This window comes from Brassica oleracea, chromosome C5 (assembly GCF_000695525.1).
Source record: "Brassica oleracea var. oleracea cultivar TO1000 chromosome C5, BOL, whole genome shotgun sequence".
Classification (NCBI taxonomy): domain Eukaryota; kingdom Viridiplantae; phylum Streptophyta; class Magnoliopsida; order Brassicales; family Brassicaceae; genus Brassica; species Brassica oleracea.
Window position 1 is genome coordinate 10,276,285 of NC_027752.1, and position 15,166 is coordinate 10,291,450.

The following is a 15,166-nucleotide window of genomic DNA, read 5'->3' on the forward strand; positions in this document are numbered from 1 at the left end:
TAGACATGCTACAATCAATGCGATAATAGCATTTCCTCATAAAGATATATATATATAACTCTACAGGCGTAGATAGTACAGTAGTCCACTCTATACCCCCGCAATATCCACAAACAAGCGACCTAGTACAAACGTCTCTGTACCCTGCTAAACACACGGCCTAGTACAGATATTTCCGTACCCCGTGATCTCTCAAACAGGCGGCCTAGTACAAACGTATTTGTACCCCGCAAATCCCGCGGCCTAGTGCAATCACCTCTGCACCATGCAATCTCAACACATGGACTAACATATATACATATATATATATAATTAACAGTTCTTAACATCAATCATTTCAATCAACCATTGAATCATTTATTATCCTATTTCCGGTTTAACAATTAATAACATTAGTGAACAAGCAAGACTCTCAAACAGACTCGATTCACAGAGACGGATCATGTTTCGAAACTAGACTTTCCATAACGGTAGTACTAAACTAGTTCAGGATTTAAACAGAGAATCTCTCACCTTAGCAATGAAGAGAAGTGGTATCTATGAACTCCAGCTGCTCAAATAGACTCCAAATCTGAAATCAGATCGAAATTTCGAGTCAGAACACCCTTTGAACGACCAAAAACGGGTGACTACGGGAAAGTCAACCCGCTGGTCAAAGGTCAACCCGGTCAACTCTGACCCAAGCCGGTCAACCCTTGACCAGACTGAAATTAATTTAAACCAATCAATTTTTAATTGGATCATCCGGTTTACTTAACCGAAATTAATTAATTAATTAAAATAACCGGTTTAACCTAACCGAATTCTAATTGATTTTAACCGATCGGTTTAACGTAACCAACCGGTTAACCGAGTCACCAAGTTGACTCATCGAGTCGATTCGGTCGAGTTGGCGAGTTGCCGGTGAGTCACTGGCGGCGACGGCGGAGGAGCGGTGGCTTACCGGCAAAGTCACCGGCGACAGCGGAGGCGCTGTGGCAACGCGGAGGCGCTGTGGCGACGCGGCTGCGGCTTCCCAGCGGCGGACTGACGGCGGCCGGGCACGGCGGCTTCGGCGAGCTGGCGTCGGTGACGGCGGCGCGAGCGTTTCACTCGCGCGCGAAGGGAGATCTTCCGGAGGCGCGTGAGGGCTCGTCCGGACTCCGATTGCAGCGCGGTTGGTGTCTACGGATTTGTCTCGACGTGAGGAACACGATGGTGGTATTGCATGCACGAAATTCTTAACGGTTAGGAAGTTATGGATGATTTATTAAAACGGCCGAAACGAAACTTAAAAGGCAAACGGTTTCCGGCAGTTACCTAAGGTGACGATCGGTGGTGACGAGCTGGGCTTGATCACGGCACACGGTGGCTCCGGCGACGAGCTCTGGTGACTCTCCCACTACAAAATGATCACACTTCCCCTTAGCTCTCTCTCTCTCCAAAACTTTTTTGATACTTGGTGGAGAAAACAAAGTTATGGGAGTGGATATTTATAGAAAATACCTTGGCTATTTCAACTGGGCTTGGGCCTTGACGGGTTTGCATTTGTGGGCTTGATAATGGGATTGGGTCATGACAGATTCATCTTGACTTCTTGAGAAATAATTGCTTTAGTTGTGTGTGTGGTGAGTGGGGTTTACATGTCCAAGATCTTAAGAAGCCAGATGGGGACATATTTGAACTAGTTTAATATTCGTAATTCGTAGTATAGTTTTTTTTGCTCTGCTGGATGGTGTTAGGATTTAGTATTTGTTTTTACGTCTTTTTCCTATTATATATGTCATCATGTGAAACTCTTGCCGCGATTCTAAGGTGATCATGTGGTTACCATAACTAGGAACCAACTGTATACGAAGAGTTACACACATAAACGTTACTTAGAAACACAATACAAACTTTATAAAAGAGATAATGAAATTACAATATAAAGGTGCAAATGCAAATCAACGAAAAACACAAATCTTACAGAACATCATAAAGATTAAAGAGAAAACCATCAAAGAAACACAGCAAATGTCCCACACCATTATATTATTTCATCCTTCTAAATCATCGGACTCCTTTTCTTTCTTCTTCTCCTCCTCTTCAGTGCTCTTGGCGTGATAACCTGGGAGCTTCTCTTTGATCTTCCCCATCAGTCCTTTCTTCTCTTCCGGATGCTCCGCCGTTTTCTCCGTCACTGGTACTGCAGCCGCCGTGTCGACCACTTGAGAATCCTCTGGTTTCTCGCTGTGACCTGGAAGCTTCTCCTTGATCTTCTCCATCAGTCTTTTCTTCTCCTCCGGATGCTCTACCGTTTCCTCCTTCACCGGCAGGGTGGCGATGACTGGAGTGTCATCCTCTGTCTTTGTTCCGTGTGGAAACTTCTCCCTGATCTGCTCCATTACCCCTTTTCTATCTTCCTTTGTTTTCTCATCTTCTTCAGCGATCTTCTTCTTCTCCTTCTTCCTCTTCTCACCATCTTCTCCTTCTTCATCGCTTGACTGTTAGAAATCAACACACTCGGGTTAATAGAGATTTAACTAATAACTAGTATAACACTAATCTAAGTTTTATAAATAATTTTATATAACACTCGGAGCAGTTTTGTGCATAGCGAAATAAAACATTCGTTTATGGTTCAGTTTCAAAAAAAAAAAAAACATTCGTCTATGGTTCCTAATATTGGTGGTTAATATAAATGTGTCACTCAGCCTCCAAATAATTAATTAAAACATATGTTTAGTAACTGTTTCAAACCCCACAAATATCATCTCAGCACTGGTCCTTACGGACTGTATACGTTACTTACAGAGGAAGAGCTATTGGATCGGTGAAGCTTCTGGAGGAGACTAGGTTTGTTCTCTTCTTCTTCTTCCTCGTGCTTATGGTGAAGCTTCTCGAGGAGAGTAGGCTTATGCTCCCTCTCTTCCTCTTCTTCGTGCTTCGCCACAAACGCCGGCGGTTCCGAGACCTGAGCCTTGTGCTCAAACTCTGACTCAAGTGTCGTCGTCTCTTGAGGTTTCACTTCCTCTTTTTTCCCCAAGAAGTCAAACAGTCCACGATCCTTAACCTCTCCCGTCGTCGCAGATGGTTCCTCCGTGGTGGCAACCTTTGGGGTCGACTCGTGTTCAGGGACGTTCTTGAACTCCTCCGAAGCGTTCTTGTACTCTTCAGCCATAGTTTTCGCCTGAACAGTTAAACGAGAAAAGATAAACAGAAAATATATATGAGAGCTTTGCTTTGCTTTGCTTTTAAGGTGATGATAGTGTAGAGCTGTGATGAGTATTGTGAATGTGATGAGAGGTGAGAGTGGGGTTTTATACTGTGAGCGAGAGGGTCCAGGCCAACGCGGAGGTCACGCTGTAAACATTTAATTGATTTTTTTAATAAAGCAAAAAAGGATGGTGATTATTTTCTTAAATTGCAGAATGAACCTCTTTTCTTTAAGTCGGTAGATGAGCGAATCATGAGAATATATGAGATCATCCATTTCTTTTTATTGATTTAAAGGTTATGTTATTAATATATTGGTGAAAAACTGAAAAGTTAAACAAAATATAGAATATCGCATAGCCATGTATTTTTTTATCTACGGGGAGCTGTATCGATTATCGAAGTATGGTTACGTGGTCTAAAAGTACATCCTTTAATATATATTTATTGCAAGACATTAAATTAATTAGATTAGAGACAAATAACTAGAGAGTTTGTAAATAGAACTCTTACCATTTTTTTTTTTTTAAATACTTATTCATTCATGTTTCTTCTTCTCCAGAGTACCTTTAGAACTCTTACATTTTGTTTAAAAAGAATCAATAATCTTTCATTTTTCTACCTGTTGTCATTTGTGTTTTAAAACTTTTGTCTAAAAATTTGCATAACCAAGCTATCAGAGCATGTTCGATGGGAAAGATCCTATTAGGTCTCTTAAGTATATTTAATTACTAAATTTTTGTTAAGAGATCTTGTTAAAGTATTTTTGTTTTCTTTGCTCCAATGGTAAAACCATAGGGGTTCTTAAAAAAACACTTATGCATGTCTCTGTGTATCTGTGAATGTTTCCTTTGAATGAAACAAAAGCACCAAAGTGATGTTAAACTGCACATCGTGCTTAACAAATGAGTTCTCCAAAGAATCAAGATACAAGTTGTGTTTCTCATTTGTCCAGCCACCACATTCATCCTGCAGAAACAATTTTACAAAACAAAAACAATATTGATGAGTATTTATCATCCTGCCGGTCAGTGAATGGAACGTAAAAATAAACAAATGCATAAATGATAAATGCAAAATTATGCATCGTATTTTAGTTTTTATCAGAAAAAATATCGTATTTTAGTCATCATGACCATCACGACTCGTGGCAGGAAGTAATTGATGAGAAAAAAAACTAAACGGTCACGGTCAGTGAATGGAACGTAAAAATAAAAATTATAGCGGAAAAGACATTGTCTAAGCTAATGAATGATAGCCGCGTGTCCGGGGATCGTTTAAAGGATCCACATCTGGGATATAGGTCGGTTTTGATAGGCTAGTGGTATGGATGTCGGTCATGTGGGGCAGCTGAACATATTGGGTCACGTCGGGCAGAAGCTGCTAGGTCCATGAACACTAGTCCTGAGACGGATCGGATATCCGGACAATTTTAAGATATTCGGATCCGGATTCTTATCCGGCTGATCCATAATTTTACTATCCTTATCCGGATCCGGGTTCGCAGATATTCGGGTGTCGGATATCCTTCTAAAAATTATAATATCCGGCGGATATCCGGATCCGAATTTGGATCTTTAAAATAAATAAAAAAGAATATTAATATATATAAAATATTAACAATAATTTAAAAATAAAAATATATATAATTTTTTAATTATTTCTATGTATAATATTACAAAATTTACATAAAATTTATATATACTTTATAAAAGTGAAAATATATTAAATAAAATTAGTTTTTATATATAGATATTACTATTTTTGAAATAGTTATTAATAAAATTTACGGATCCGGATATCCGGACTAAAAAATCAAGATATCCGGATCCGGATTCGGCTTTGACGGATCCAATATTTTACTATCCGGATCCGGATTCGGCTTCTCCGGATATTCGGATTCGGCTTCTCCGGATATCCGGATTTTCGGATCGGATCCGGATCGGATCACAGATCGAATCCAGATCTCGGATAAAAATTTCAGGCCTAATGAACACTACTCTTGGATAGCAAATCTCACCTCAGACGTTACATGGAAAAATGATTTTTTTTTTTTTGAAAACTATGGAAAAATGATTTAAAAACCTTCAGATGCAGTAAATATTGAAAAAACTGGTTAAATGTTAAGGATTATACCATTTTCAAAATTAATGAATGATATTTTTGATGAAGGTTTGAAGTAAAATGATATAAGATTTAAATTAAAAAACTTCTTAGGAAAATACAGTATAATAACCTATTTAAATTAATACTCTATAAATTAATATACACTAAAAATCTCTATATAAAATAATATAATTTTATAGTTTCAAATTGAGTTTTTTGTTCAATTAGTATATCAATAAATTAATATCTCTATAAATTAATAAAAAAAATATAATTTTGGTTTAGTTCCAACATTATTAATTTATAGAGGTTTCGCTGTAACTAAATAATAAATGTATGAACTTATAATTTTGTGGTGTCACTTTCAGCTTCTCCGGTTATTTCCATTACGGACGAAACTTTATCATTTTAATAGAGGTGGGCATTGAAAACGCACCATTCTGGAATCTGCTACAAATAATTAAATTATGAATCGTGTTCGGCTGAAAGATTCAAATCGACGTGCCACATAATAAATCGAGACGTTTCATGTACACGCGACCCGTAACATTACCGAATTTTGTATTTTAGGCATCATTAGGGTGGTTACTATACCGACACATACCAAACGAAGCAATCGTTTTCGTTACTAATTTGGGGAATTATTATTTAATTAGTTAAGTTGATCGCAACACAAATAATTCAGTGCACCAAGTCAAAATGTTTTAAGAATAAATTAAGAATAATCAAACTAGAAGAAGGATCAAAGATACATCTGGTTCGAATTAAAAAAAAACACAACCATAGCTACTGATGAAACTCTTGAATCAGGAGATAACTTTCTGACTGTATGTTTAAAGATTAACTAGAAAATCAGTGCGTCCGCGCGAATTTTGATTTTTGGGCGGGAGAATTTGGTTGTATTTCGATAAATGGCGTAGTGACATTTTCAAACACATAGATTACTCGGAAAATTGCCACAAATATTACATTCTTAGTAGTTAGTACCATTTTTCATGTCTATACTAATTATTTTTACCCTCACTTTTAACGAATGATAGAAGACACTTATACCCCTAAGGTTAGCTAATATAGACTTACGGTTTAGAGTTGAGAAGTGAGGTAGAGTTTTTAGAATATTAAATTTAAGATTCTAATAAATATAGATATTTAAAAAATATATTTATTTTTTTTAAATAGTTTCAAACATAATTTTCAATTTTCAAAAAGAAAATTTGAAAAAATAAAATAAAAATCGAAATTTTTTTTTATAAAAAAGTTCAAATAAAAAATTTATAAAAAAGTTCAAATTTGAAAATTATAATTCGAAAACATAAAAAAAAAATTATTTATTTATTTAAATAATGATTTATTATATATATAGAGAACAAAAGTATAAGAGTCTTTTGCTACTTAATGAAAAATATATTTTTGAAAATGTCCATTTAGTAGTGGTAAAGATGAAAAGTGGTATCATGAAAGTGGTAAACATGAAATTTTCCCTAGATTATTTGTCTAATTCTAGGTTTTTAGGAACCTACTTGAACATAGAAGAATCAAATGAACCTAATCTAGAAATTTATTTTATTCAAACATAGTTTAATTTTAAAATTCAAAAACTAATACCTGAAAAACCAATATGTATTCAAACGTGTAACTGAATGCCCATATCTAATTAATTTTGTAAACAAATATTTTTTTGTTAACCGGTTTGAATTTTCGTCACGAATAGAACAATTTCATTTAAACCTGTGAAATTATTAAGGTTAACACATAAAATAAATGATGTCGAATTGTTAACGTAAATACAATTAATGAAATAGTTTGAAAAAGTGTAAAAAGAAATGTAAAATATAATAAAACAATTAAAATAGTTAAGTTTTGTTTTGCACTTCTGTGATAAATAAAGTTGAATTAATTAGAAAATACAATAAATGAAGTGGTTAGAATTAGTTAAAAAAAATTAAAATCCGTAAGAATCCACTTGAAAATAGATAAGTAATATTTTGTACAATAGAAAAGATGCATCAGAACGATCTACTATACAAGTATACAACATCAAAACACACAATTATCCTTTGGTATTCATATTATTGAGTATAAAGAGAGAATTGTACCCTAGAGACAGTACAATTTTATTGAGTAAAACACAAATGATCAAACTCCTCCCATACACTTGCGTACACGGCAATGTTTCCATCAACAAACAAAAAAAAAACTCAAGTTTCTATATTTTGTTTCAGTTAGTTTGATGAGATCTCGAAAGGCCCAAAGTATCGTTTGGCGTAACACATGATCTACTCATTACGCTAACATGGGCTTCTCCACTCGGGTCGGGTTAAATCCTGCACCGGAAAGTTATAACCCGACCCGCGATTATTGACAACGAGATCGAGAGAGGAGGGGAAAAGGAAGAGGAGGAGAGAAGTGTCGAACTCGACGCTAACGAACAAACAACATTGTTTCATCTCCCAAGATTTTCGAATCGTATCCGAAGAATCGATCTTCAATCTCGGCTATTGATCGAGGGAGAAGAATCGGATCTTTCGGTGAGCGAAGCGATGATAACAAGATCGAATCTAGCGGAGCAACTGAGGGAATACCAGATTCGATCGAAGCACGATTGGGCGTCGGTCTCCTTCTTCTCCTCAACCTCGAGCTTTTCGTCGTCTAGGTGAGAGATGTTTATTCCGTTTCGTAAGATCCGAGATCTGTGCATTTGTTTTTGGTTTCCGTATCTTCTTCGTTTGATATATTAGCCCCCTAGTACCTGCGTAAGTTGTAGAGAATTTCGATTCGGTTACGTGAATTTTTACATTCCGGGAATATAAACGAAACTCGTCAAAATTATATGCTCAGATCATCGTATAATACAGTGTTAGTTACATTCAAATCAACATCATCCCCTATGTGTTCACAGCATGGATCCAAGACGTTTGTGGCGTTTTTTATTAGTATGTGCTACACGTCAAGGTCACTTGCACTGTGACCTTAATGATATTGTCGTTTCAGCAGAGATTAAGCTAGTTTTGCAATAGGTCTTCGTGTTTTAGGGTGTTTATAAGAGTAGTCAGTTTCAATTCGATATTTTTAAAGTATATTATTATCACTACCACTCTTGGTATGATTGTGTTTGATAGTAACCAATATAGAGATAGATAGATATGCAGAGTAATGTGTTTATTGATTCCTCTAACCAGTACGTGCCATGTTCTTGGCTATCAAATAACAGAAGAGACATGGTTCTCTATTATTTGCGTCAAAGCTTTAAAATAGATCACGTTTCTGTTAAGTAGATTTGCATCTCTATTTCGAGTTTCTATCCCATTTTGTTATATGATGCTAAGTTGCTCGAAATTTCCTTTTTATCTCTTACAACCATGATTGAGTCATAAGCCGTTTGAGTTTTTTCTTAAAACTTACGAGTGCATACATCTTCATGAGGCAGGGTGGATGTTGTAGTCTTTGTCATCTGGGAGCTTGTCATCTTAGCCTTCTTAGTGTTCTCAGCCGTTTCCTTGTACTTCAAACGATTGCAACTCGCCTTCATCTTGGTATGTGTCACTTTGCTACTACTTGTTTGCATGAAGGTCACAAAGCAAGTGAGATCGGCCAGGAAGAAGAAGCGAAGGATGCTTCTTCCACTTTCTATGTAAAGAAACACCAAACCATATGAGAAGTTGCTACTCTCTTTTTTTTTTTTTTTCTTCACAAAACTCGCCTTCTGGTTCACCCTACTGGTCCAACTGCGCGTTTAGTTTAACGGATGATGAAGATGACAGTTATGCTTACGGCAGGGGGATTAGAGCTTTGAGTCATGTCAGGATGACTTACCCGGCAATCTTAGGCTTTAGGGTTGTTAGAGTCTGACAATCATTTTTCTTCTGATTAGCATTTTGGCTTTTGTTCAGGGAAAATAATGTGTTGAAAATTAAAGAGTTATGTTTCATGTGTAATTGTGGTTGTGAAATTCAGACAAATGAGAATTATAATATCAAGCTTGCATTATTTGATTTCCAGTGGACCACGGGGAGTAGTTTTGTTCTTGTTTTTCTTTTGTTTGGTTTCGGGTTTCGACTCCGTTTAGTGAATGAGAAACAATACAATAAGTCGTCGGAGACACGTCTCGAGAGGGCTCCTCCTCTCATCCTCCGAGTTCTCTCTAATCATTAGGCGTGTGGATGGAGTGTGGTGTAAATAACTGGGCCAAGCGCCATATTGATTCATAATAATGGGCCAAGCGCCATATGATTTTCAGAATTGGGCTAAGCGTCATATGATTCTCTCGTCATGTCCATGTACATCGTCATGAAATTTTAGGTTCAAGCTTCATCAATAAGGACCACAAAAGATTAAGATGCACCAAATAGAAGTTATAACGGTGTAACTTCATCGTTGAAAAGTGAAGGCATGTAGGATTTCATGTGACTTGGGGGAAAAAGACAAGAAGAAATTAAAACAAGGGAGATAGATACACAAGAAAGTGAAAAATAGTGAAGTTGAGGACGTGAATATGTGGAAAAAGCAGCAGCAATTTGCTCTAACCGGTCACATCTCACATGCTCTGTTTTCGTCACCACATCTCCTTTTACCTTCTCACAAACTAATACTTTGTGTGGTCTCAAAATTATGTAAATGTGGTTTTGCCACTCGTAATTAAAATTATTAATACAGTGTCCAGCTTTTTCTTCTCACCAAGTTCTAAAATGAAAACAAAATTCTCAACACCCAAAAGTATAGTATTATTATTGCGAGTAATAATCAGTTGATAAAATAGCTTATCAAAAGGCACTCTCCATATATTTTTATTAACTTTATAGGACGATCTCTTGTTTAATTTGTTATAACTTATATCTATTATTTAACTATTATATTGTTTTCCATATTTTCAGATTAATTTGTCTCTCATTTCTGCCAACAAAGTTATTGTTCGTGCTTAAAATGCAAGACCATATAAATACATAAAAATTATATTATTTTTGTCACAAGACACTTTAAATCTTTTTAACCTGAATAATGACAGAATCACACGGCTACCTTACACCTTCCACATATTCTTAATCCTTCTTTGTGGCCACATCACAAGCTACCACAAACACTAATCACGTTTTGTAGTATATATACATGGAGAGAGAGAGGAAGGTATAGTTTCAGACAGTAACAGTCTATCAAACAGTACACACAACGGTATTATGTTGGTAACAGATAAAAGAGCAGAGAGATCAGAGTCGAAACATATGAAGAAAGGATCTTGCAAGAGTCATAGACTCACCAATATGATGGAGAAGTGGAGGAAGTGTAAGAAAGGACACTTCTCTGTGTACACCAGAGAAGGCAAAAGGTTTGTTTTGCCGTTGGATTATCTGAAACATCCAATCTTTCAGGTCTTACTGGAGATGGCGGAGGAAGAGTTCGGTTCCACAATTTGTGGCCCTTTAAAGGTTCCTTGCGATGGAGGTTTGATGGATCACATCCTCATGTTGCTCAGAAAGAAGAGTTTGTCTAGCCATGGTGGTGGTGATGATGATGTGAAGAAGAAGAACCATGATGTGTCATGCAAAGAAGCTTCATCGGTTTCATATTTCTTCCCTCTCTTTCGCTGCAACGCAGCCCATGATCAGACCAAGCTTCAGTCTCTAGTTTTTTAACACTTTTACGCGTTGAGGAGAGCGCTTTTACAAAAAAAAAGTTATTCCTGTTTGTATATATATAGAGAAACAGAGATTTTGTATAAGCCTTGCAAGTTTGTATATCAATATTCAGTTTTGACTGAGATTTCCATAGAAGAATTAACTAAATAAATGAGTTAACGAATACTGAAGGGTCAGATAAAGATGGTGGACACAGCTTCCTGCTAGAGCTTTGAGGTTGTGAGCTTTACAAGTTCTCTTCTTAAAATTTTGCCAGAAGGATTCTTAGGGATTGAAGCCAAAAACGTGACCTTACGTATCCTCTTATATGGAGATACCTAAGCAATCAAAACAAAACTCAGAATAAATCTAAGGAACCACAGTTGAATTAGTAACTAAAAACATGATCTGCATTGTTGGAAATAACCTGTTTTGCGACGAAGCCCATGATTTCACTTTCGGATAAGTTACTTCCAGCTGTTCTTAAGATATATGCCATTGGATATTGCCCAGCTTTCATGTCAGGGATGCTTCGAAAAAACATTAAGAAAGAAAAAGTAAAGAGCTACAGCAAAAAAGGGTAGTCATTAAAAAGAGAAGAATTTAGTGATGGGTCATGTTAAAAAAGCAAAGCCTCACGGTATTACTGCTGCATCAGCAATCTCTGGATGAGCAAGCAACAATGCCTCTAGTTCAGCTGGAGCAACCTAAACAAACATTTTAAACCATTACCAAAACCACCAACTTAACTATTTCAGATGTATCATGCATCAAGAAAGAACAAACTCAAGATGATTATTATTTTTATTTATTACCTGATAACCATTGCATTTGATAAGCTCCTTTAATCTATCAACAACAAAGACAAAACCTTCACAGTCAATGTAACACAAATCTCCAGTCTTCAACCATCCTTCTAAATCAATATTAGAAGCAGTAGCTTCTTCGTTCTTGAAATAACCTTTTAAAAACAACTCAAAACAGTTTCATACCAACACCAAAAAAAAAAAAAAAAAAAGAATCAAACACCTTTCATAACGGTCGGACTCCGGAGCCAAAGCTCCCCGGTTCGACCCACCCCCAAGACCCGACCCGTATCCGGATCCACAATCTTGCCCTCCACACTCGGAGCAAGCAAACCAGAGGATCCGTACCTCTCCGTCTCCTCTTTAGTAAACATAGAAGCAACTATAGCCGCCGTCTCGGTCAAGCCATAGCCTTGCAGAACTCTAACGTTACTGTATCTCTCAACGAACTTCTCCGTCACCTCTCTGCTCAGAGGAGCTCCTCCGACCACGACGGTCTGCAACGAGCTCAAGTCGTACTTCGAATTGATCTCCTCCGCGCCGTTAACCATGGCGACCAGCATCGGCGGGACGAGAGAGAGATGCGAAGGACGGTGAATCTCCACGGCGGAGAGAAGCTGAGCCATCTCGAACCTGGGAAGAACCACGATCGTCCACCCTAGGGCGATCAAGCTCGTCGCGAAACCGCCGAAGCTGAATATGTGGCACATCGGGATCGTGCAGACGGTTCGCTGCTCTAAACCGAACCGGGCTCGGTACGCTTGTACCAAAGCTATTAAATTACGGTGAGTCAGCATTACTCCTTTGCTCTTCCCCGTCGTGCCTGATGAGTATAACAGAGCAGCCGTATCGTCCTGGTTAACTCGCTGCTTCACTCGCGACTCGCTCGGCTCCGTCTCCGTCTCCATCATCTCCTCCAAGCTCCCGACTATCTTGCCCCGTGCTCCTTCGCCGGAATACGCCACGCGGTTCTCGTCCATGAGAACCACCGGGAGATTCGAGTTCGAGAGCTTGGAGACGAGCTGGCGCGTGGTGAAGGCGAGGACGGGGCGCGAGTCTCCGATCTGGTTCGAGATTTCTCCCGGAGTGTTGATCGGATTCGCCGTGGTGATGACGGCGCCGAGTGACATTACGGAGAGGGAGACGATGGGGAAGAGGATTGAGTTTGGGGATATTATAATGACGACATTGCCCTTGCGAACGCCTAATGCGTAAAGGCAAGACGCGACTCTCTCGACGCCGAGCCAGAGCTCGGAGAAGCCGAGGCGACGACCGGTTACGGCGTCGACGAATGCGGTTTTACCGCGGTGAGGCTGTGATGAAATGAAAGATGTGACGTCGAGGTGTTGGTTTGGCGGGAGAGACATTGGTTCGCGTTTGCTGTGGAAAACGGAGGTTGAGTCGCAGAAACCACTTTTCCGATCTATCGTCATCGTTTTGGATCCTGTTTCGCCGCCGTGCATAACCGTCACTTTGGTTGTATCGTCTCAGTTAGAGGATGGAAGTTATGTTAGGTAACTCCTGACCCATAACCTGATTACGTAACCGTAAAAGCCCACTTAATTATTGTTTTTTATTATTTGGCCCAATACGTCTTGGGCCTTATCGTACACCAAAAAATAAAACTTCATTGTTCATCTTCTGTTGTCTAGAGCTTTTAAATTAGTTTCTAAACGAGTTCCTTAGTATTTATTCATTTTTAAATTGCTTAATCATTTACTTAGAATTCTTTTGTTTAATCGATTTAGGTATCAATCAGACACAATTATCTTTTGAACTAATACATAGTTGGCTACAAATTACCAAATAAAGTGATCATATTTTAATATTTACGATTCTACTTTCCGACTCGACCTCAACAACTGACAAGATTGACTATGCGATCTTAGAACAACATTATTGGACAATATCTTTTTTTTTGGGCAACAATCGGACAATATCTCTTTTTTTCTTTTGATAAACTATTGGACGATATCTCCAAATAAGTATCTGTCATGTTTTATATTAATATTATATTGTAGTTTTGTTGAAAAGTTAATTTTTACTTTATTTATTTTAGAGAAATTCTTCGGGATAATCATTTTTAACTTTTTGTCACAAAATAGATCCCAATGAAGAAAATAACCAAAATAAGTTTTATTAAAAAGTAAAAATATAGTTTTATCTTAGGGTTAACTAATCTAGACTTATGGTTTAGAGTTAAGAGGTGGAGTTTTGGGATATGGTTTCAAATTTTAAAAAATAAAAATTCCAAAATAAAAAATGAGCTATTTTGGTCATTTTCTTTTTTTGATGGTTATTTTGTGACAAAAACTTAAAAATAGCTATCTGAGAGAATTGTCTTTTATTTTATTTGAACATTCAAATATGGACATTTGGCTTGATCCTCTTCTAAAAACATATGTGCAGACAATGGCGGATCTAGAACGACATTTAACCGGGGGGCACATAAAATTTTTTCACTATATTTTATAACTAGATAGGGGCACTGGCCTTGATTAACCGTAATTGCTTAAAGAAAATGAAGAATGAGACGGGGGCACGTGACCCCGTACGTCTCTTAACGTCTGCCCGTGTGTGCAGAGATACTTCTCTATTTATCTCTTCAACTTTTTGTTTTTATAATCTTTGGTATTAGTGAGATACTTGTTTTGATACTACTAATGGAGCTGCTATTATACATAGCAATATATATATATACTATTTTTGTTCGGAATCTTACGAGTTTCATTTTTTCTCTCTCCAAAGTGGCTTAAACCTAAAGGTGTGCTAATGGTCAGTTGTATCATCTTTTTATCTGTGAAATATTTCAAATATATATCATCAGCAAAAAGAAGGTGTGATACCGGGGGTTAGCACGTGAGACGCGCATTCCCGTTATCTTACCTTGACTCTCTACATGATTAATAAGGCTAACGAGCGCTTCTGTGCATAAGATAAATATGAAAGGAGACAAAGTAATCTCATTGACGTAGTCCTCTCTTTGGGACGATATTCTCTCTAGGTTGGCCATTGAACAAAACATGGTACCTTACTGATGTTACACATCGCATTATCCATCCAATCAATAACTCTGAAAAACCCATTTTCTTCATGACTGCACTGATAAAATCCTATTCTAGCCTATCGTAGGTTTTAATCATATTCGTCTTTATTGCCATTCTCCTATTACTTCCACCGGGATCTGTACGAAGAGCATGGAACATCTCTTGTGCTATTATTACATTATCTGATATTTCTCTTCCTACAATGAAGGCTGACTGGGTCTCCAATATCAGATCTGGCAAAATTTTCTTTAATCTCTGGCATAAGACCTTCGATATTATCTTGTAGCTAACATTGCAAAGACTGATGGGTCGAAACTGTAACATCTCATTAATATTATATTGTAGTTTTGTTGAAAAGTTAATTTTTACTTCAATTATTTTATTTGAATCATTCAAATATAGACATTTGGCTTAATCATAT

General features: G+C 37.3%; 4 protein-coding genes across 4 annotated transcripts; 2 read left to right on the forward strand and 2 right to left on the reverse strand.

The window, feature by feature from the left end:
* Nucleotides 1–1,855: 1,855 nt before the first annotated feature.
* Nucleotides 1,856–3,270, reverse strand: LOC106295732 (dehydrin ERD10-like). Its single transcript, XM_013731702.1, has 2 exons — nt 2,774–3,270; nt 1,856–2,465 (listed from the first exon to the last, which is right to left on the reverse strand). The coding sequence occupies exons 1-2, from the start codon at nt 3,140–3,142 to the stop codon at nt 2,019–2,021; spliced, it is 816 nt and encodes a 271-aa protein (XP_013587156.1). The 5' UTR covers nt 3,143–3,270; the 3' UTR covers nt 1,856–2,018.
* A 4,263-nt stretch (nt 3,271–7,533) lies between these two features.
* On the forward strand, nt 7,534–9,277 carry LOC106343975. The gene is made up of 2 exons (XM_013783341.1): nt 7,534–7,936; nt 8,711–9,277. Exons 1-2 carry the CDS (start codon nt 7,824–7,826, stop codon nt 8,916–8,918), a joined length of 321 nt encoding a protein of 106 aa, XP_013638795.1. The 5' UTR covers nt 7,534–7,823; the 3' UTR covers nt 8,919–9,277.
* A 1,042-nt stretch (nt 9,278–10,319) lies between these two features.
* LOC106343881 (auxin-responsive protein SAUR62-like) lies at nt 10,320–11,037 on the forward strand. The gene has a single exon (XM_013783225.1). It carries the CDS (start codon nt 10,455–10,457, stop codon nt 10,908–10,910), a length of 456 nt encoding a protein of 151 aa, XP_013638679.1. The 5' UTR covers nt 10,320–10,454; the 3' UTR covers nt 10,911–11,037.
* On the reverse strand, nt 10,996–13,287 carry LOC106343880 (4-coumarate--CoA ligase-like 2). Its single transcript, XM_013783224.1, has 5 exons — nt 11,922–13,287; nt 11,708–11,853; nt 11,532–11,599; nt 11,320–11,422; nt 10,996–11,230 (listed from the first exon to the last, which is right to left on the reverse strand). The coding sequence occupies exons 1-5, from the start codon at nt 13,159–13,161 to the stop codon at nt 11,117–11,119; spliced, it is 1,671 nt and encodes a 556-aa protein (XP_013638678.1). The 5' UTR covers nt 13,162–13,287; the 3' UTR covers nt 10,996–11,116.
* Between the last annotated feature and the right edge of the window lie 1,879 nt (nt 13,288–15,166).

Bases quoted from the DNA above. Each gene is read 5' to 3' on its own strand.
- LOC106295732 (XM_013731702.1), bottom strand. From the start codon at position 3,142: ATGGCTGAAGAGTACAAGAACGCTTCGGAGGAGTTCAAGAACGTCCCT. The intron at 2,466-2,773 runs GTAAGTAACGTA...GATTTCTAACAG, and splicing joins GATCCAATAGCTCTTCCTCT to TCAAGCGATGAAGAAGGAGA.
- LOC106343975 (XM_013783341.1), top strand. From the start codon at position 7,824: ATGATAACAAGATCGAATCTAGCGGAGCAACTGAGGGAATACCAGATT. The intron at 7,937-8,710 runs GTGAGAGATGTT...TTCATGAGGCAG, and splicing joins TCGAGCTTTTCGTCGTCTAG to GGTGGATGTTGTAGTCTTTG.
- LOC106343881 (XM_013783225.1), top strand. From the start codon at position 10,455: ATGTTGGTAACAGATAAAAGAGCAGAGAGATCAGAGTCGAAACATATG.
- LOC106343880 (XM_013783224.1), bottom strand. From the start codon at position 13,161: ATGCACGGCGGCGAAACAGGATCCAAAACGATGACGATAGATCGGAAA. The intron at 11,600-11,707 runs GTAATAAATAAA...ATGTTTGTTTAG, and splicing joins TCAAATGCAATGGTTATCAG to GTTGCTCCAGCTGAACTAGA. The intron at 11,423-11,531 runs GTGAGGCTTTGC...GTTTTTTCGAAG, and splicing joins GCTGATGCAGCAGTAATACC to CATCCCTGACATGAAAGCTG.